General features: G+C 41.8%; 1 protein-coding gene across 2 annotated transcripts in view; it reads right to left on the bottom strand.

The window, feature by feature from the left end:
• Nucleotides 1–5430: 5430 nt before the first annotated feature.
• ROCK2 (Rho associated coiled-coil containing protein kinase 2) overlaps nucleotides 5431–22126 on the bottom strand; it is a 142320-nt gene continuing 125624 nt past the window's right edge. Inside the window, exons 32-33 of one of the 2 annotated variants that reach the window (XM_072858598.1) lie at nucleotides 7311–7504; nucleotides 5431–5856 (exon numbers count right to left, since the gene is read on the bottom strand). In XM_072858598.1, the coding sequence (XP_072714699.1) occupies nucleotides 7360–7504 (145 nt within the window). In that variant the 3' untranslated portion in view covers nucleotides 5431–5856; nucleotides 7311–7359. The remainder of the gene's footprint in view (nucleotides 5857–7310; nucleotides 7505–22126) is intronic. The other variant, XM_072858599.1, reaches the window with a different exon arrangement.

Here is a 22126-nt window from a genome sequence, read left to right as displayed (position 1 = left end):
ATTCTGCAACTGTACTGTTAATGGCATAGCTGTCTACTGCTCTGGAAGCTTTCTAAACTTAAGCAGTAACCTAACCAAAAGGTTTCCTAAAAACAGAGACCTGTCCTGAAAACTGGAATATAGCCCATCCTAAGAGCCAGGCTCCCATTCTCTTCATTAAACCATAACAGGATCTTTAATGAAGCATCTGGTACAATGAAAGTCCGGTCTGAAAGCTGTTCAAAGTCTGTTTGGCTGCTCTGGCCCTAAGGTCTCGGGACGCAGCTGTTTTCCTTTTGGTTTTGCCTTACTGTTTGAGTATTCGCATGTGAACTGTTGCACAATTGGGCTAAAAATACAAAGCTCCAAACACATCCAGGAGGATTTCACATTGTTCCGGCTGTCCCTTTCTTCAGGGAGCAACTGTTTCCAGCTCCATAGCAAAACAAAGAAGCTCTCTACAACCTTAGAAGGAGTAAGGCTGAACTGAACTACAGAATAGTGCAGGTGATCCAAGAAAAGAATGGCAAAACAGACTGTGCTTTCCCAGTACCCTCTGTTACTTTTCTTTCCAGGTCTCATGGAGCATCTGTCTCATTGGGCATGAGTGTATGCGGTCAAATCAGGCAGGGGTAGAGAACGGAACAAGTTAGGTAAAGGTCTGACAGATCTGTGTAACACAGGCCATGCGACCGGTGATCAAATCCTGCTCAGCCTGGAGCAGAGAAGGCTGTGGGGAGACCCAAGAGCAGTCTCCCAGTACCTGCAAGGAGGTTACTGGAAAGACACAGCCAGGCTGCTTACAGCAGTGCCCGGTGGGAGGATGAAATAAAATGGGCACAAGTTGAAACAAGAGAGGTTCTGCCTGTATATAAGGCAGAACTTCTTCATCATGAGGGCAGCCAAGTGGTGAAATGCATTACCCAAAAAGATTATGCAGTCTCCATCCTTGGAGGCTTTCAAGACCAATGGCATAAAGCCCTGAGCAGCTGGTCTGATCTCATAGCTGACCCTGCTCTGAGGAGCAGGTTGGGCTAGAGACCTCCTGAGATCCCGTCAGACCTGAATTCTCCTACAATCTCAGGAAACTTGCCAGCAGGATTCTAGCATATCAAAGAAAAGGCTATACACAAAACACCCTACATCCAGTTACAGGAACATCCTGCCTTTAGGAAGAACTTCCTTCTAATCCCCAACAGTCAGAGTTGGCCAAACATCAGCCCAAAGTGTGATTTAACACTAGCTTCTACATTTAAGAAGGAAATCTACACTAATAGAAAGCTGCAATGAAGATGCTAAAAGCTTTGCTGAAAAACAGATAAAGCTTGTGATTGACACGTTCAGACAAGGCTTCCCAATTTTAGACTCTGACACTTATCTTGAAAAAAACTAAAAGGAAGTAGCTCAGTTCTCAGCCAACAGAACTTGCAAAGGTCAAGAACATTTGAAAAAAACAGGTCCCTTTCTTTTAATAGCCAAAGACACAGTTTAAAACAAATTTTAGGTACCCCGATATGAAACCTTTGCCTAACTTGCAGCAGAGAATTTTTGGTATCTCACATCAAAACAGAAAGTTAATGTCCTTTCTGAATATGGTGAGCAGATGGTAAATGAAACATTTAGTGTTTTAAAGTGCAGATCAACAAATAGACTCTTAGCTGCTGGAGGAGATCGCTAAGAAACAGAGAATAATCCAAAAAATAACTGAAGAGCATCTTCAGCATTGAAATATATCGTGATACACACTTGGAATATTGTAATTCACAGGATAAAATACTTCTGTAAGTACTACAGTGCCCCAGGTAGCAGAGAGAGAAAACTGAATCTCTGTAGTATTTGTGAAGCAGCTTCTCCTCAGCTGTTGTAACTGCCCTGTAAGCTGACACTGTTAACAGATGCATACCACAGGAGCACAGAAAAGCGGGGCTACACCAGACTTCAGAGGTCAAACTGCTGCCTTAGGTACTTCAGCAGTATGAAGCACAGCCTTTTCAGAAGTACTTAATCATTTTATACACTGAAATTCTCTTAGACCTGTCAATGAACTGTGCAAGAAAACAGCGAGGATGAACAGAATAAAGCCAAGCTCCACTACGCAGTTCCCAGAGCTCCCTGCCGGGGTGAGGATGTGACTTGAACAACCCTGACTAAGACAAGTTTGGTTGTCCATGCGATATTGCAACTCTTGACAGGATCTAGCCTCTAAGACAGAAATTATGTGAAATATCAAATGAAAACATTCCTCAGCCAGTGAGGAACACTCCTTATATTTATAGTTCTTTCTCCTCAAAACAGATGCTTCCAAACATCCCTACTCACACACCAGCCCTGCAATGCTACCTCCCTAAAATCCCATCACCTTGCTCAGGCAGCAGGTTTAAGCAGAAGACTCTAATGTAACAGGCCTGTATATTCTATGGAAGAGCTGCTGTTTAATATTTTTTCCAAGTAAATAATATTTTTTCAAATAAATAATTTTTGCTTCAAATAAAGCAAACTACATATCAGTAGCTAACATATTTTGTAACACTAGAATTTATATTAAAAGAAGGGGACGAAAAAATTCTCAACAGATTTCTTACAGTCTGCATTACAGCTTTGATTTTATTTTGAAGTGTCAGACTCTGTGTCACTGGAAGCAGACATTCCCTCGGTGGTATCTGTACACTGCCGACGCAACAGACACTCAACTTGCCAGGCTCTCTCAGCAGAACTCCATTAAGACAAGAAAGAAGTTTATATTTTTTTATGAAAGCTACAGCAAAACTAAATGCATGACGCCTTTAATCAAGCAGCTACATAATCGTTTAAAAGGAGTTTTACTCCAAACTGGCAGTTTGCAGGATTTGTTTTCATTTTGGCTGCATACAGTGACCGAAGGCACTCTGCTCCTGCCAGACCAAGACACAGCTTGTCAGCAGGATCTGTCACCTCTGGGCCTTCTAGGGCCCTTGCTGGTTAGTGCCCAGGGCCGGTGAGAAGGTGCCGCAGTAATGCTCTGCCATCCGTCGCTTCTCTGCTGGGTGCTCAGCCTCCTCTGACCGATGAACTAACACCCCGCACGGCTAACCATTGCCATGACCCATCTTACAGCCTGCAGCCTTGACTGATCTTTATTTGAGGAAGATGATGATGACAACACAAATGTCACTACTCGAGGCAGGCAACACTGCTCATACCGAAAGATTTACATGGGGGTCGCAATCCCATTCGTGAAATGACAGAGATCTTCCGAATGGTGATCTGCTCTGAAAAGCTGGTCTTCAGAGAGCTGCCCTCTCCTCCAGCTGACGATCTTGCTGCTGTTCTTATTCATGTGACATATACACTGCCCTTGTGTTTTTAAATGTGTGTGTTTCTTAAATCTCTGCAATATCTCATGAACGCAAACTTTCTTATATGAAAATTGCTTTGCTGTCCATCAAATCACTATCACACCCCTCGGAAATTTGTTCTTCACAGATGATATGGTATGGCTGTGATCTTTCTTCTTTTACAGGTGGGCTTGTTGAGAGACAGGCAGGCATACCATGTTTCTTCTCCTACATTCAGCAGCAGATCTAGGAGTGGGAGAATCCAGAAATCCTTCTAGCTCCCTCTTCCATGGTCTGAACAAAACATGGCAAGAACATTTGGCAACACTGTCCTTAAAGGTTAGAAGACATAACTTTTGTAGGAAAGTATTCCAACACGGTACTGACAGGGAAAAAGTGCAAACCAATATCGGATGCCTACTGTAGAAGACTTGGATGTAAAGGAGAAATCTGGGAAACACAAATGAGCTAAAAAATATTTCAGACCTTATTCCTGCAAGTAGGACCACTTGGGAAAATCAGATCAGAGTCTCAATGACTTTGACAGTGCCCATCCTGCACCAACATGGACTTCCAACCAAAGCAGCAACACATTCATCTCCTGGTATTGTTTCCCTTCTGTAACTGATGTATTCTCGCATTTCACCAAGCAATTTCCATTAAGTTTTTCAGTGTTTTGGAACAAGCCTCTGAAGTCCCTGTCTTCCAGTGAAATCAATGAGAACTTCTCAAGCTTCAAAAGCTTGTTACTATAAAAAACAAAACAATTTTTAGAAAAAACAGCTCAGAGATTGCCTCTGTACCAGGACATCAAATACTGGCATACAAAACCTGATTTGCTTAACTACTGCTTAATTTAAATAATCAATTTCCAGAAATGTGTGTTTTAAAAATACAGCAGTGTGTATGAAGGCAAACATTAGCTCAAGTCTGCATAACTGATACTGCAATACCCTCTTGTGGTCAAAAAAAATGTTTTGTCTAAACACCTGAACTTTTTCCTCCATAAAAAGCCTCTCTAGACATATTTTCCTTTGCCAGGGGGAAATAACTCACATATTTTCCACAGATGAATTTGTAGGGCATCATCATCATCATCACTTGCCTGGCAACAACAAAAGACTAACCTCAGTCAAGTCCTTCCTCAAAATGATGGGCACTGACACTGCTCATCAGATAAAGTGATCCCAAAACAAACTCCTAAGCAAAGGCTTCTTTTTCTTCAAACCCATCTCCTACAGTGACACTCATAACTTTTTTCAAGTTTCATGTCCCCACCCAGAAAAAAAAAAGATGCTATAATCAATTTACATAGATATATATGGCATGAAGCCACAATCAACATCAACCTATTCCACTACAGGGTGGAAGAAGTACACAGTAGATCAGTCATACCAATTCAAATGAGCTCCCTGCTTAAATGCCCCAAGTTGTTACAATGAACAAATAAAATGCTAAACTGGCAGATGGTAATATGAGAGGAAACCGTTCAGTATCTGCAGCAGTTCTGCTGAGCTGTTAATCTAGTAAATGGCCTGAGTGGGCTACTAGTATACTCAGTAAGGAATCTAATGTAACTCCCAGAAATGTCATCCTTGCACTCACTTTGATGTGCTTTAATGGTATATAACCACTCCCTTAACGACTTCTGGTCCCAACAGAAAATGGCATAATTTTCAAAATATCAGCTCTTAGTGATCTGTTTGTTGAACAGCAGCTACATTTTAAAGTCATATTATTGTAATATTTTTAAAAACCCAACTTACTTAAACAGCTATGATCCCATTCCCATCTATTATTTCCAGAAAAATGGCTTGAATGCTATGAAGTGTCCAATACCTGCATGTAGACTCATAGCTTCCTTTTGTTTAAAGCCTAAAGAAGTCTAAACAGTTAAGACTTCTTTCTTTTCTGAGGTTGTGGGGTCTCAAACCAACAGATCTGGCTTTAACCTACGAGTTCACTTTCAGTAAGCTGTTCTGAGAGGCACTTCATAGCCCTGCATCAAACCCAGGCCAGTTACAACTCTTAATCTCTGCAGACACCACTCAATGGCATAGACTTTAAACACCTTGTAATCTTTCTGTCCAGTTTATTCAGTGGCTACAAGTAGTCATTTGGAAGCTATGGACTCAGCTCAATAACCATTTTTAGTTTATTATTATGTTCAATTTGCAGAAATTGACTTGAAGGAAGGATTACAATTAAAATAACACAAGAACTTTGTAAGCAAGAATTAAAAAGCCTTCCATGCACAGGAATAAACTTCCCATCAGGATCCTTTCCTGACCTGATCAGGAGCTAAAATCCCATGCACACTGATTAATGCATTGGGTCTTCCAAACGTGCCTCAGCTTCCTTTTAAAGCAGTTAGATGCTGCTAAAATCCCATTCTCCAACCAGCTGCACATATTCCAACTTGGAGAGGACCCTGGAACAAATGAAGCAGGATAAGCAGATTCCACAAGAGGAACAGAGACAACTATCAGGCCAGGCTGACAAACAGTTCATTTCTTCAGTTCATGATAATGCTGTGTGAATACATGATTTTTTTGCGTTTTGGCTGAAAGAGATTAAAAACACTGTTTAGGTTTCAATTATCTCAGAAAAACAAGCAAACAAACAAACAGTCTACTAAAATTTCATTCAAACCCAAAGAAAACGTGATTTGAGGTGGACTTTACCTCTTCTTATGTTATTGCAATCTTCAAATAATTTTTGAAATATTAGAATAATTTTAATCAGAATAATTTTTCCAAATACAGAATAATTATCAGAATAATTTTTCCAAATACAGCAGTATTTCTTGTTCAAATATGTCTACATGAAGTGTCTGGATTGTTGTATAGTTGTAACTATTTTTAAAGAAATTATTTGCCATTTCTCAATACTGCAAGCAAGTTTGCCAAAAAAACCCCTAAAAAAGTAGATTCAAAGTTCATTAGCATTTACCAGGAAGATGAAGCAAGAGGCTAGAATATATCTGGAGCTAATCCACACTACTGAAAAACAAGTCAGTCAAGAATTTCAGAGGAAATTTATACTTAAAATATTCCGCTTTCCTGCAAGGTCACAAATACTTGAGGAAGTGACTTCATACCACAAAAGTCCAACAGGCTGACTATAAAGACAAACACTGACGTTTTGGACACTGTTTTTAAAATTCTCACTTTGTATACTAATAATGCTTTAAAGTTACTTAAAAACTACTTCTCATAGATGCTTAATACGTTCTGCAGAAATCTCTAAGTACTTAAAAAGGACTTTTTATGATCTCCGGCTGCTCTTTTTTTAAAATCTGAAAATAAGGAGCTTTCAAAGCACAGATTCGTTGAAATACCTTATTTTAAACAAACAAGCTCTGCTCCAAATAGAGTTCAAGGCCCCACCAGCTGTTCCACTGGGTCTCTGCTCCCTTTCTAGTGAATATTCACAAGTCAGGCTCGTTTCCAATGGAGACAGTAAACACAGCAGGGAAACCAGCAGCTTTCAGGAGATTTTGCTTCTGCTACATAACCACAACAAAAGTCCTCCTGACATACTCAGCAGCAATCTCCACAGCACCTTTTGCTACTAAACCAGACTGAGGACTTTGAATGGAGGGTGGTCTCAGCTGCATGCAGCCATAATCATCTCATAAACTGAGAGTTTGCTGGTTACAGCTGGAGATCCAATGGCTTTCAGTAAGAGTTGTTTCTTACAAAATTGCTGTTACCATGAAAACTCCTTCAGCGTTCAAGCAACGAAGCAACATAAAGCAGCTGTAAATGAGCATTAAATAAGAGGGAAGTAAAACAGTGCCGAGCACTGCCTGTCAGTGCTGCTGTGTGCGTTCGTTTTCTGAAAGCACTCCAAATCAGCAGGTAAAAGAAAACGTTAGGAGAGAAGGAGCTTTGAAAGTGCCAACAATAGCAGGTTGAACTTTCCTAACAATCACAATATACCTAACAATACTGGGGATACAGTGAGTCTCAAAATGGACAAGTTGGGAAAGGGTTCTGGATTCAGGAGAAATACCTTGGTTAGGTCTTGGCAACCAGCAACCACACCTCTGGAGCAACCAGCCTCAGCTCCGTCTGTGTCTCTCGGCAGCACCCAACCCAGAAGACCTGTCATTGCACAACCGGCTGCTCAGGCCTGGGCAGATGAGCAGGCAGCACTGCAGCAGGACCAGGTTCAACAGGATAAGATCTGGAGAGAGTCTGTGGAGGCTGAACAGAGAGGAAGAAAAATCTGGTAAGTCACTTGTTCCAGTTCATACCTCTTCTACTCATCTTGACAATGGTACTGATGCTCCCTGACAGTCTTAGGGCTTGATCCAAAGCCCACACTATTAAAGGAAATTTTCTTCTGCAGGGACTTTGGATCAGACCCTAACACCTTTCTTTCTAAGATTATATTATCTCTGTTTTCCTTCACTGGACAAAATCTATGCTAATATCTCCTGGCATGCTGGGCTTAAGCTGAAAAGAGATGCAAAGAATTGCATGCTAAGTATCTTTTAGCTTTATAGAGATTTCCACAATGAAGATATAAATGTGCCAACCTTTATAATTTATTGCAGACACACTGATATTATCACCTCATCTCATATTCTTGGAAACGGCTGAAATGGAAGTTGAACAGAGTGTTCTGCCAAAATACGATTTTGTATTCCCAATCTGTAAATCTGCTGAACATGCCCCATTGTTATAGTGTTTCAGCAGACTGAAATGCACACATACAACCTAAGCTTTGACTGTGTATACACCAGTGACCTGAAGGAACCCAAAATTAAGATCCTCTCTGTCTCTGCCACATATCTTGAGTAAGTGTTTATGTTCATACTTCAGTACACAGCATGAGCATGCCTATTAGAAGAATATCCTTGGTATAAGTAAAATCAGATCCAGTTCCGACTGCGCACGAGCCAAGCTAAAGGAAAGGGAGGAGAAGGAACATCACTTTCAGGATTTTTTAGAATGGGAAAAGAAACCATCTGAAAACCCCTGTCCTCCTCAGCCTTCTGGAGGAGATACAAATCACAGCTCTGATTTCCCCATAGACACATCTGCACTCGTCTGGCTCCTTTTACCTGAGGGAAAGGCTGACACTAGGACTCTGACTCATGCAAAGCCAAGGCCGTGGTGGCAATGTTACTCTCTCCCAGTTGTGCACTCAGACTCTTCCCAAATGGGCCCAGCATGTGCCATACCCATCCCCTAGCTAAGGCAGCAGGAGGGACTCTGTCTGTGCCTGCCCCCTGGGGTTCACAGTCATGGATATTGGTGCAAACTCACTTTCATATGGGTAAGTAAGATAACACATCATACAGCTGATGCATGTCCTGCTCTCCAGTGCTAGCTATGAAGACAGAAAGTCTTGTAAAAGGGTAGGACAGACATGTGAAGGACAGATGCCTAAAGCAGGATTCACCGGACTACATATACCTGCAGAGAACTGTCCTTCAGCTCCACATCCCCATCCCAAAAACGATGATGGGTAAAGGCTGCTACATGTTGGTTGTCTGACTTGAAGTAGATATAGGTAAATGTCTGAGACCCAAGTATTTCTCAGTAATTAGCAGCATCCAGTAACACCCAAATCTGGTATGTTCAAATAGTGCCTGGCATAGCAAGATAAAAAAATTTAGGACCCCTACACTGTGCTCGTATACCAAGACATACAGTGAGAAACACAAGCATAGACTAGCTTTTAATTACACTTAGGGCATATCTATACTGGACGGAGGAGGAGTGCAGGACAGAAATCCAACGCTCCTAGCTCCATGTGGTACATGGCTGTGCTGTACAGACGAGCTCAACTTGGAAGGATGTACAGCTTCAGCACTAGGTCGATGAGCTTAGATGCAGCGCTGCATAGACACAGGTAACCAGCTCAGAGTCAGTCCAGGTGTCCCTTGGGCCCTGCTGCAAATACAGCTGTAGATAACTGTTTCCTCTATTGAACTCAAAGTACTTTTACAATAGCAGATGAACTTTCGTTTTCTCCATTTCAGGCCAGGGAAAGCAAAGGACAGAAAATCAAAGGACTTGCTCTGTAGCCCGACACCAGGTATAGAACAGAGCTGAAGAGCAAAACTCAGGTCTTCTGACTCAATTTGCTCCTAGCACAGCTGCCTATCTGCACAAAATACTCCTGTGGGTATTTGCCTGCAGCAAATACGGCTCTGGGAATTCCTACCAGGGACTTCTGCCAGCAGAGTATTGGTCATTTAAAAATAAGAAGCTGTGTCTTGCTCAAGGCATGCAACAAAAGTTTGCTAGTGTGACTCAGGACTTTGCTAATTTATCTGCATTTGCACAAGGAATACGTTGTGGACATGCTATCCTCATCTTCCTTTAGCAAAAAACCCCCAGCCCTCATGTAGTATGGGCTCTATATGGGAATAAAGAAAACCCTGGGCTTCACCGCAGAAAAGACAGATTTCAGTACAAAGAGTTTGCAGGTGTAAGAGCTGGGCTGTGAGTATCAAACTTAGCAGTTAAACAGGCATTCAAATGCAACCAACATTAACTATTTTATTTAAAGACAGAAAATTTTACACTGCATTTTTTACTTCTATTCCAAGGTACCAGAACTGGAGTTTCCTAAAGGACTATGACCAAATGGTAAGTTTTGAACAAACATTCAATCGTAATCCAGGCTCATTTTAGGTTTTGTCAATTTGAGCTAGGCTAATATTTCAAATTGAAGCATACTTAGGCATAATCAGCAAATGCTTTAAGACTAAAATCCTTAGGAAAAATAAATGATGTGCCTTTCATCTGCTACCTACACCACAAAGAAATGCACCACATGCGTGTGTTCAATCTGTTTCAATATTAACAACTCCATAGAAAGGCAAGTGCTAGAAGAATCGACTTCCTAGGAGAAAATTTGTAAGATAATGTCATCATGCTGAAATCCAAGCCACTTACTAAAAATGAAACAAAAAACCACCCACATCACAACCATTCTAGAGCAGGCTAACTTCTGTCCCAGCCGACATTTTATGCAACACATTTGAAAATGATTCATTTCCCTGTGTTATCCTATTCCTATGCAAGACAACAGGAAAAACCAATCATTTTATTTCTTCAACACTTTCACGTACATTCAGTATGGCATTTTTAAGTACACTCAAATTCTAATTTCAAAAACAAAAGTGCTGATATTATAAATAATCTCAGTAACTTGTATTTTTGTAACAAGCAATGGATGTAATTCTGAAAACTTTATTAATGGTCTTTGTTTTATCCAGGGTAAGAAAAAGGAGCAGAAGCCACTGCCAAAGTATATACCTGTCTTCTCAAGCAAAGTTCCCAACTCGACCAACCAGACCATTGGCAGTCGAATGAATACTGAACTTGGCAGGGCTCTGGTAAACATGGATTACTTCTTCAGCAGTGGAGCACGAAAAAGAAAACTTGAGGGTGAGCTCCAGCTTTCCCAGTGCTTCTGTAAAAATATAACAGTTACAAAGCAAGTTGAATGGTTCTAGCCAACAGACTCCACAGCATGTAAAAAATTCCTCAATCTTTTTCTCAGAGAGGCCAATACTACTGTCTATCATGGATTTTCTTTCAAGAGCAAAGATGGATGTTGTCCAACAACGCTGTAGGAGACAATCCTCTTCATATTTGGGGTGACTGGGCCATATACAGAGAATCAGCACTACAGATCTCATCCATCTTCCCATGCAAGTCTACAGTAAGGTTGCCACTAACACCAGAAAAAACAAGATTACAGCCAAAAGGCTATTTCTTCCTGAATTTTTATCTCCTGAAAATAAACAATTAATGGAGATCCGCTCAGATGAGTCCCAACATAAACAGCATACTTTCAGTTCTGAAAGTCAGCACAATAAAATGCAGCAGCTTGTTGCATTTCATGTAGTTAAAGATTCATCAGCCTCTGTCAACTGAATGTTTAAGCTTGCTCTAAAGAATAAAATTTAAGACACATGAGATGTGTTCTGTGCTTTTTCACCCCTCCCTGCTGAAGGAGGGAGACAAAATTTTTTTCACACTAGTTTTCATTTTTGTTTCTTTAGATTTGCTGCTCTCAAATTCCCTTCTCTTACTCTTTTTTCCTGGTTTTGCTGATGGAAACTCATTGACAAGGACGCAGGCTTTCACATTTTGCTCTGAAGGCGTGTTGGCTCAGCAACCTGTCTTACACTCTTAGGATCACCAACCTTCAATTTAACAGGTTCATAGTTCCTAAAATCTGTGGTTGCCCTGGGAAACCATCATCAAGCTAAATCGACACAATACCTAAAGCCTGTTCACTAGTGCATCTTCATTACAGAGACGGAAACTTTGTGACCTGTTGTTCTGTAGGGAAAAAGCAGTAATCAGCAGAGCATGGAGAGTGTATACATTTGCCTTTTGAACTGTATGTAGCTTCTGTAGGATCCTTTTCAGTCTTCAGTGGAGATCAACATAGAAGCCATTAGCATTGCCTTGATACAACAGGCTGCAATCTCTCACCAGACTGAGGTGGAGATGTGTAAACTCACGCTTTGCAACTAAGGCTATTTGTTTTTATGACTGGACTGCAGCAGAAGGCAGTTCAAAAGCACAAGAGCTGGTATGGAACAGTGTGATCACTGTCAACATCCAAGTGGTCTCTGGAGAAAAAAAAACAAAACACACTGGAGAAAGAAGAGCTAAATCCCACTCACTGAAGTCACAGCACCAAGCAGTTCTCCTGGCTTCCTCAACACAGTGAGCACTGGAGAATTAAGGCTTTCAAGATGACAGCTAAGCTACCTAAAGAAGGAAGATAACATCATGCAATCAGCCCAGGTGAGGAGGATTGATGTCACTCTGTGCAGACATGAATTGTGATATACAACTGTGTTCAGATGCACCAAATAGCAACCTACTCTTTAAAAAAGGCATCTTCTTGTTCAGCTAAAATGCTTTCTGCTCTCTCCTGTGAGCAGAAAACTGCACTAGGAACTGGTTTGTCTTCAAACACCTGAAAGAGGGGGAGGAGAGAGCAGATCAAGCCTTTCCTTGTCCCTGTGTTGTCCAGAGCTTCTTCCAAAAACTGCACAGGCCACTCAGAGGCTACATATTTATTGCATAACACTGAAAAGTCATTACACTTGCATGCCTTACTCTGAGACATACTGAGCAGCCTCAACTCTTGCTATGGGTCACAAACTCTGTACTGAGTGTCAGATGTCCAGGTCTGTCAGGCTCAAGCTCCTATTCATGTAAGAACATTTCATTTATAAAGCATGCAGATTTTGTTTTTCAGCACGAAAGCATACAGAGCTCCATGTTTCCTAACCTCCAGATGGCACTCACTCCACACCAAGCAATCCACTGAAAAGGACACTAAGTTATAGCAAGACAGTGTTACACAATTCCTTTTTAATTTCAAGGGACATTACATAATTCCAGATCCTTGACTGTTTGCTGTGTGTGAATCCAGAGTATCCTTCTCCCAGAGAGTTCCTGCAAACTGGAGGGTACAGGAAGCAGGATGGTCTAAGCAATGCACCATTTAATCCTTCCACTTCGCTTAGCACTAGCATTGTTTCAGCTGAAACACTTCTCCGAGTTTTGGACAAGACCTTTCATGTGTCTTACCCTGAAGATGTGGGCCACTAAGCAGAGTCTAGAGAAGCAATGATGGTAACTGGAGTACAGGAAGATATGGCTTATGAGGAAAGATTAAAAAGACTGTTAAAGTTTAACCTGAAGAAGAAAAAGCAGTCTGGGAAGAGGACAGCAGTCTTTAGATACGTGTTTAGCTCTGGAATGAGAACAGGAATCATTTGTACTTCACGCGAGTGGCAGACAAAAATAACAGGCTTAAATTAGAGCAAGGAAGAATCATGTTAACTTTTTGGGAAGCTAGTGGTAAGGCTAATACAGCACTGGAATAGATTCCCTGAGGAATCTCCACCTTTGAAGGTTAAACACACATCCATCAAGAATGACGTATTTAATAGGGTCTGTCGTTTAGTATATAAATTGAATAATCTGAAGAGCTTTTCACTAATTCTCTGATCTACACCAGAGTTGTTAGGATCAGAACACACTTTGCGAACATGACTTTTCAAACAAACTAAAAAAGAATTAAAAAAACCCCTATTTCAGTTACACCAGGTTTAAATAGACTGCACCTCTAAAATACAGATTAATCACCTATTTTTTGGATAGAAAATATATTTCTAATTCTTCTAACTACTCATATAGAAAATGCTTTTCACAAAATCTAGACGTGCCTCTTTTAATCACACATATCTGAGAGTGTGATTGACTAGTGCCCCCTGACAGCCACGTAAGAACCCATCTCAAAGAGCACACTCATGTCATGATGTCACGTGGATGAATGGCAATAACTAATTTTTTTTCAACAACTTCAGGAAGCCTTTACTAATGAAGTGTAGTCCTGACTGTGTCCTTAATCAGATAAAGCACCCGTTGAGATGCCAGGAGGTTCCTGCAGTGGGTACTTGCAGTGATTACATGTATACAGCACAGTAAGACCCTTATACACCCCTGCACTCCTTCTCAGTTGTGCTTCTTTGCACAGGTCACTTCAGTCCAATAGATCACAACAGGAAAGACTGTAGGTATACCTGAAGTAGAGCCAAAATATGCAAGGATTTTTGGCTTAATCATTGAAGTGTGCAACCTTGGAAAATGTAGCTCTGTGCCTTGTTGCAAGATCACAGCAACCCACAACTGTACTGCCTCTTCTGATGTGGAATTAAGTTAATACCTTGACTTTCTGATTTCTGATTTCACAGCCCACTGAAATGCCTCTAAAATACTAGCGGGCAACAACTGGATAGGAGTAGCTCTGTTCACCCCCAAAACTCCAGCTCATCCCTATTTCCTGTTGAATTAAATAGCAACTCTTAAGCACGTGACATCTTAATGACTATCTCTAAGGGGAAAGTGACTGCTTAGAGAATAAAAGTTTCCCATGTGGAAGAGATGTGATAATCCATGTGAAATTGAAACATTGTGTAGAGCTGGACACCTTGTTTTGTTCAATTATTACACCTTCCTTGGAAATGCAGATTATTTTGTGTTACTGCAGTTAGCCCTCCTCTGGCACCCAGCTTAATGTTTCTGAAGATAGTGTGGATCTCTCTACCATGTGCAGCAACCTCCAGAAAAGACCTTTTGGGAATATCCGAGGTCCTAATCAAAACTGCCTTAGCATCTGCGAGTAGAAGGCAGCAAACAGATATTCTCTAGACGCCATTTTCATCCCAAGTTTAACAATAATTTTTCTTTTACCATAACTAACTTTGCCAACTAATCCTTATTTAAATAAGTTGAGTCTTTTAGAAGGACTGGATGAGATGATAACAGCATTGACATCTGTAAATAATCAGTGGAAACTCCATTTATTAAAGAGATTGTACAGATATTAAACTGTGTTGTAAGCTTCTTGTAAAGAGTTCTTACGATGCATCACTTGTGCTTCAGTTTTATAAGCTTTTTTCCCTTTTGTGGCCAGATCTCAATCAAAAGATTATACATGTTTAGACAATTCATTTTCTGTATTTCTTTCAGTTAAAGAGCACAAGTGGATAGCTATATTAATTTAATTCTTCAGTTAGAGACATTGCTTTCTCTGGTGGACTTTTGAAGATTGTTAACATTAATTGTCACTTGGTGAACAGATATTTCCAGTGCCTCCAAATTTTGTGTGTTCTCATTTTGAATTCTGCTTATAATAAAAAATTGTAAAAAACATCTTTTTTAACAAAACATATGTAAGTTCATCTAAATCTGTATTTCTCATGCTTTTAGAATAGTCTTTGTATATAGTTCCTGGGTGGCATCAACTCTAAAGTTTTGTTTTATAAGATCAGTGATGACTGTAAATCCAACTGTGTTTCTTAGAAACTGTATTTAAAACTGTTTCTTGACCTTTGAATTATTCTAAAGTAAATACAATAACTAAATGGGTTTTCCTACAGAGAAGGTCTCATCATGCTGTGAAAATTACTACATAAACAGTAAGATTCCTACACTAGGGAAGGGAGAAGAGAGTTACATATGAATATTAGATGGACAACACTGCCAGTCCAGGCATCATATGTTTGTATGTATTATGTACATACACCTTCACATTGTTTGCCTTCTATAAAGAACACTATAGAACAAAATTTCTGAACTGAAGTTCATCTTAAAGCAGACAATAGTTTTCTGAAGAGGGGTATTTGTTGGTTTGTTGGGTTTAGAAATCAACAATTTGTTAGGGCCTCAAGCTGCTTTTCCTAAATGCTGCCCAGACAGAATCCAGTAAACCTTTCCTGAAGTAGGATGTCTCTCTTAAAAAGTCTACTCGCTACTCTGAATCCATGTCAGGTATGCTTTTCCCTCTTCAGAAAACTTCCTGTTTGCTTGGATGAATTCCTTGAAACACAGATGCTTCTCCAAGAAACTCAGAAGTTCTACCAAAGGCTGAAGAGGCGCTTGCACAGTTCTGTCAATGACAGCCCTGCCCGCAGCTCTCTTCTGTCGCAGGGCACAGATACCATAGACTGACTTCAGCTTGTAACCTTCTCAAAGCCTCTCTCAGAAGCTGTATGTATCCACAAAACCACCAGTGCTTAGAAATGGAATTTCCAAGTATCAGGGGGTACAGCCTCACCTCGGCACAAGACCTTTGTGCCAGGCTGACGGAGCAAAACTGCTTCAAATGTCTCTTAACTGTCTCTTAACCTGGGGAATTCCAAGAGGAAAGTCTCAGTTGGCGTATACTGATCAATAAATTGCTTTAAGAAGTAACCTGCAAATATACAGGCACAATAGCTGTAAAAATGATGAGATTTGGTTTCACTCTATTACTTTGACCTGATCACTTCAAACTCTATTTTCCCCAGTTACGAATGGCCAATTATCATCACTGGATATATTTTATATAATCGGTGAATTAACAAATGTATTCATGCAGTAACTCTTATTTCAACTACAGGTATTGCTGCAAAAGAGAAACAAACCAAACCAACGACGTAGCATAGAACCATCTGCAACTATCACAATGCTTATTAGCAGTTATATGATTCTCTCTCTTAAAAGCCAAGTGGACTGAAAACACAATGTTTCTATAAACTCTTGTATAGCAAAACTTAACAGAATGCTGACACATTGCTACCACCCTATTACCATAGGGCTACTCAATTACTTTTCACTGAAAAACATAAAAGCCATGGGGTGAAACCAGCACATGGCAGTGTTTCAGATCTGGTGAGCTATCTTCTTTGCTGGAACAAGCACGCTTACACTGTAGCTGCTCCTCAGTGCTGGCAGATCCATTTGCATGCTCTGGGACAATCCTAAGACCTCTAGCAAGAATGCAGGAAGCATCACACATCAGAACCTTAGTAAGGGCTTGTCCTGGTTTCAGCTGAGATAGAGTTAATTTTCTTCATAGTAGCTGGTATGCGGCTATGTTTTGGATTTGTGCTGAAAACAGTGTTGGTGATACAGAGATGTTTTAGTTGTTGCTGCACTAGTCAAGGACTTTTCAGCTTCCCATGCTCTGCCAGGTGCAGAAGAAGCTGGGAGGGGACACAGACAGGACAGCTGATCCAAACTGACCAAAGGGCTATTCCATACCACATGACGTCATGCTCAGTATATAAAGCTGGGGAAGAAGAAGGAAGGGGGGACATTTGGAGTGATGGCGTTTGTCTTCCCAAGTAACCATTACGCGTGATGGAGCCCTGCTTTCCTGGAGATGGCTGAACACCTGCCTGCCCATGGGAAGTAGTGAATGAATTCCTTGCTTTGCTTTGCTTGCATGCGCAGCTTTTGTTTTACCTATTAAACTGTCTTCATCTCAACCCTCGAGTTTTCTTACTTTTGCTCTTCCGATTCTCTCCCCCATCCCACCAGGGGGGAGTGAGCGAGCGGCTGTGTGGTGCTTAGCTGCCGGCTGGGGCTAAACCACGACAGGGCTGCTATAATGTACTCACACTCTCAAATCTTACTGGAGTCTCTTATTTGAGTAATTGAGATGTAAGCATGGATCTGAAACAACGCCAGTTCCAGATCCAAATGCTACAGCTCAGCTCCTTCTCTGGGCTACAAGCTTAATGTAGATTTTCTACATAAAATGGACAATTCCAAATTTAATATGAAAATCCATTTAAGGATTCCCAGTACAAACTAGTTAATATATTTTCCTTCTCTTTTGCTACTCCCAGTCCTTTGGCTTTGTTAGATTTTGGTTAGGTTTTTAAGTGTGTGTGTGTGGAGGGGACAGGTTTAGTATTCTAGGCTCCTTCAGTATTACTTTTTAGCTAACCATATTATTTTAGATAACATGTCATTACCCAGAATGGCCTTCAGACCTTCAGTTAATTGAATAAACCATTTCACAGAGCAAACACTGAGTCAACAAGGTTTGGGGGTTTTTTTTGCTTACAGTACTTTCATTCAATTTGTGATGCTTCTGTTCAGCCTACCATCAAGTAAACCTCATATAAATACAGCCATGTTTTCAGTCTGCCACAAATATATATATAACGTACTGCATGCCAAACCAATGAACTACATGCAACCTCCAATGTTTCTTTTATACTATCACGCACACTTGTACAACATAACCTCAAACATGAAATACACAGGGATCCATTGCACTTCTTCAGTAAGAGGAGGTTCTTCAATCCAGAGTTGGAACACTGTCACTCTGTCACCGAGGAGTCTGTCAGCCCAAAAACAACCTCCTTCCTCATGGTGAGCTTTTGTGACAACTCTGTATCAGTCTTACTACTCAAGACAATAGCAAAACTCCCAGTCTTTGGCCACTACAAATAGGAAGAGTAGCTAGTCATCCTTTTTTTAAAAATCTTTATCGTTTTTACCTTGTTTTTACCTTGATGCCTCCAGTGGCAGAACTGGGGCCTCAAATATGCAGCTTGCACAAGGAATAAAGTAGTTGAAATCACAGCTGTTGGCCAGAAGGGACCCCTGGAGGCCTCTAGGCCAATCCCTTCTCAAAGCAAGGCCAACGTTGATGTTACATCAGGTTACTCAGGACCTGGTCCTGCTGAGTTGTGAAAATCTCCAAAGATGGAGATTCCGAAGCCTCTCTGGGTCCCTGTTCCAGTGTTCAGCAGTACTCCAGCTGTGGTCTCACAAGTGCCAAATAGAGAGGAAGGATCACTTCCATAAACCTGGAGGCTACGCACTCGCTAACACAGCCCAGGATAAAGTAGTCCATCTTTGCCGGCAGACCACAATGCTGACTCACATTCAACTTGTTGTCCCTTAGGACCACCATGTAATTTTCCTTAAAACAGCTTTTGATCCTCTTGGCTTTGTGCTGGTTTTGGCTCGGGTAGAGTTAATTTTCTTCACAGCAGCTAGTATGGGGCTATGTTTTGGATTTGTGCAGGAAACAGTGTTGATAACACAGGGATGTTTTAGCTACTGCTGAGCAGTATTCACACAGAGTCAAGGCCTCTTCTGCTCCTCACCCCACCCCACCAGCGAGTAGGCTGGGGGTGCACAAGAAGTTGGGAGGGGACACAGCTGGGACAGCTGACCCCAACTGACCAAAGGGATATCCCATACCATATGACATCATGCTCAGCATATAAAGCTGGGGAAGAAAAAGGAAGGGGGGGAACATTCGGAGTGATGGCGTTTGTCTTCCCAAGTCACCGTTACATGTGATGGAGCCCTGCTTTCCTGGAGATGGCTGAACACCTGCCTGCCCATGGAAAGTAGTGAAAAGATTCCTTGTTTTTCTTTGCTTGCGCATGCAGCTTTTGCTTTACCTATTAAACTGACTTTACCTCAGCTCACAAGTTTTCTCTCTTTTACCCTTCTGATTCTCTCCCCCATCCCACCGGGGGGGAGGGAGCAAGCAGCTGTGTGGGGCTTAGTTGCCGGCTGGGGTTAAAGCACGACAGGCTCCCAGCCTTTACTGATGCATGGGGTTACTCTGTCCCAGGCTGCAGGCTTTAATTTTTATTAAACTTTCATCAGTTTTCTGTCAGTCCATCTTTTCAGCCTGCCAAGGTCCCTCCGAGTGGCAGTTCAACTGCCCTGTGTGTCAAACGCTGCCTGCAACATGGTATTGTCCACAGACCTGCTGAGAACACACTCCACCCCTCGGCCAGGTTGTTAATGCAAAACTTAAAACAGTATTGGCCCGAGAAACACCACCCACAATCTGGACACCCACTGGATGTCAGTCTGCTAACCACTATTCTCTGAGCCCAGCTGCTCAGTTTTCCACCAACCTTGTGGTCTTCCCATCCAGCCTGTATCTCCCCACTTTCACTACAGGGATGCTAAGTGAGATCATGTCAAAGGCCTTGCTGAAGTCAAGGTAAATGACACCCACTGCTCTTCCCTCACCCACCAAGCCAGCTCTCTCAGAGAAAGCAATCAAGCTGACTGATGCACAAAATTTGCCCTTGGTAAATCCAAACTGGCTGTTCCCAATCTCCATCTTGTCTTTCACGCACCTGGAAACAGACAGAGGAGGATATTATGCAAGATTTGCTCCACCATTTTGATGGAAACTGAGGTTGGGTTGACCAGCCTGTCATGCTCTTTCGATCCTCCTTCCTGCAAGAAGATATGACATTTGCCTTTTTCCAGTCATCTGGAAATCTCCTCTGATAACCACAACCTGCCAAAGATGAAAAACAGTCCGTGGCCTTGCAATAATGTCGAGCAGCTCCTTCAGCACCCTCAGATGCATCCCACCTGGTCCCACAGAGCAGTCTTCATCCAGTTTGCTTCTGCAGTCCTCAACTCTGTCTTCCTCCATCATGGTTAGTATTTCACTCCCTCTGAGTGTGACACTAGGCTCAGGAAACCTGAGAGGCCTGTGAGCAGACCTTGCTAGTAAAAACTGAGACAAAAAAGGCACTGAGCACCTTGGCTTTTTCCATGCCGTTCTTAAGCACGTCCCCTAACTTGCCAAAGAGTGTACCCACATTTTCCTTCATCTTTCTTTTGTTGCCAAAGTAATTACGGACACTTTCCTTGGTGGTGTTCAAATCCTTCGCAAATTTCAACTCCAGCTGAGCTTTGGTCTCTGAACTCCATCCCCGCATGCCTGGGCAATCCTTTGGTATTGCCTGGGTAGCTCATCCCTGTTTCCACCTTCCAAACCCTCCCTTTCAGTGTTCGAGTTCAGGCAAGCATTGCCAATTCAGCCAAGCTGTTCCTCTGCCATGCCATTCCTCTGCCATACCTGCTCATGTTTCAGCTCACTGGAGAGACTGGTTTTGTGCTATGAGCATGGTGTCTTTGAGTATCAACTCGCTCTCCCAGGCTCCATCACCCCCCATAGCAATTTCCTGAGGGATACTGACAGGCAGGTTTCTTGAACAAGCCCAGTTCTGTTCTCCTGAAGCCCAGAGGCTATTTGCCTTTATTCTGCTATTTGCCTTCCTTACTTCTCTTGGGATCTTAATTCTAAGGTCCTGGAGTCACTGCTGCCAAGGCTGCCCTTGACCTGTACATTGCCTACTAGTTCCTCCTTGTTTCTGAGTAACAAATCCAGCATCTGGGTTAAAAAAAAATATTCTTGATGTCCCACAAAAATTGGTTGGACTGCTTCTACCCCACCGGATGGCTCCTCCACGTGTCAGAGCAATTTAACCAAAGAAGCCTGGGCCTACAATTGTGAGCTTTCTTCTAGTTATTTAAGGCTTCATCTGCTTCCTCTTCGTGATCAGACGGTCTGTAGCAGGTGCCCCCACAATGTTACCCATGCTGATCCTCACCCCTCAGATCTCAGTTGGCTCGTTGCTCACTCCAAAGTGGAAGAAAGCTCCAGGCAAAGAGACGCTTGTTTGTGTAGAACACAACTTCCACTCATTTCCCTGCCTGCTTTTCCAAAAGAGCTTGTATTCTTCCATCACAGCACTTGTCAGAGCTATGCCACCCTGTCCCTGTGATCCCCAAGAGGTCACAGCTCTGCAACTGTGCTGATACATCCAATTCCTCCCGTTTCTTTCCCGGGCTGTGTGTGTTCACAGAGTGTCACAACCCCTTCTCAGGGCAAGCGAGCGAGCCTCCTGCAGCCTGCTGTCCCTGGCCAACTGTGTCCACCCCCAGCCTTCCTCCACACGCCTCTTGGGGGTTGTCTCCATTCCCACAGGTTTCCCAGTTGTGGAACTTCCTTTATTTTAACCTGGAGCTTAAACTACCAGTTATCTACAAAATGAACTATTCCCTGCTAGCATGCTAGGCTGTGGAAATAATAAGCAAGAGAGCACTCTGCATTCCTTGCAAAACCACAAAATTCAAGGCATTATTTTGCTTAAAAACTCAGCTATGATAAGCCAACATCATTATTGGAAAAAAAATTCTGGTTTGGCTTTTTGTCTTTGGTTATTACAGACAGATTATTTTCCTTCTCTATTTTTTTTGAATAGGAATCAACATTTGCATTCCTATTTGAGGTGCAGCAGTGTTAAACCACTGCCCATCTGCTGCGAAACAGGCAATCTGCACTGTAGATTCGAATGAACTTATTCACTGAGCTGTGATTTAAAGTGGTTCTGCATTCTGCTGCAACTTACCAAGTAAAAGAGTCTGAAATTTGATATAAAACTAAATAATTTAAACAGAATAGGAATAATTTCTTATACTCTTCATAGATTTTTTTTTTGTCATAACCTTGAACAAGGCTGTGCAGCACTGTGACATCTGTTCTTTCCCTAAGCTGCTACTTAAGTAAAAGTGGCCAATAAACAGACGTAGAGCAATATCATTACACAGGCAGGACAGGGGAAGGACAGTAAATAATTTTGCTTAACTGATTGCTTGCAGTGCAAAGCAGGATGTATTTTTTTAAAAGCTGAAATGCTGACTAAAGGTAAACACTTC

Source organism: Ciconia boyciana, chromosome 3 (genome assembly GCF_034638445.1).
Source record: "Ciconia boyciana chromosome 3, ASM3463844v1, whole genome shotgun sequence".
NCBI classification, from domain to species: domain Eukaryota; kingdom Metazoa; phylum Chordata; class Aves; order Ciconiiformes; family Ciconiidae; genus Ciconia; species Ciconia boyciana.
The sequence above is the reverse complement of the archived record's forward strand: the minus strand, read 5'-3'. Positions and strand labels throughout refer to the sequence as shown.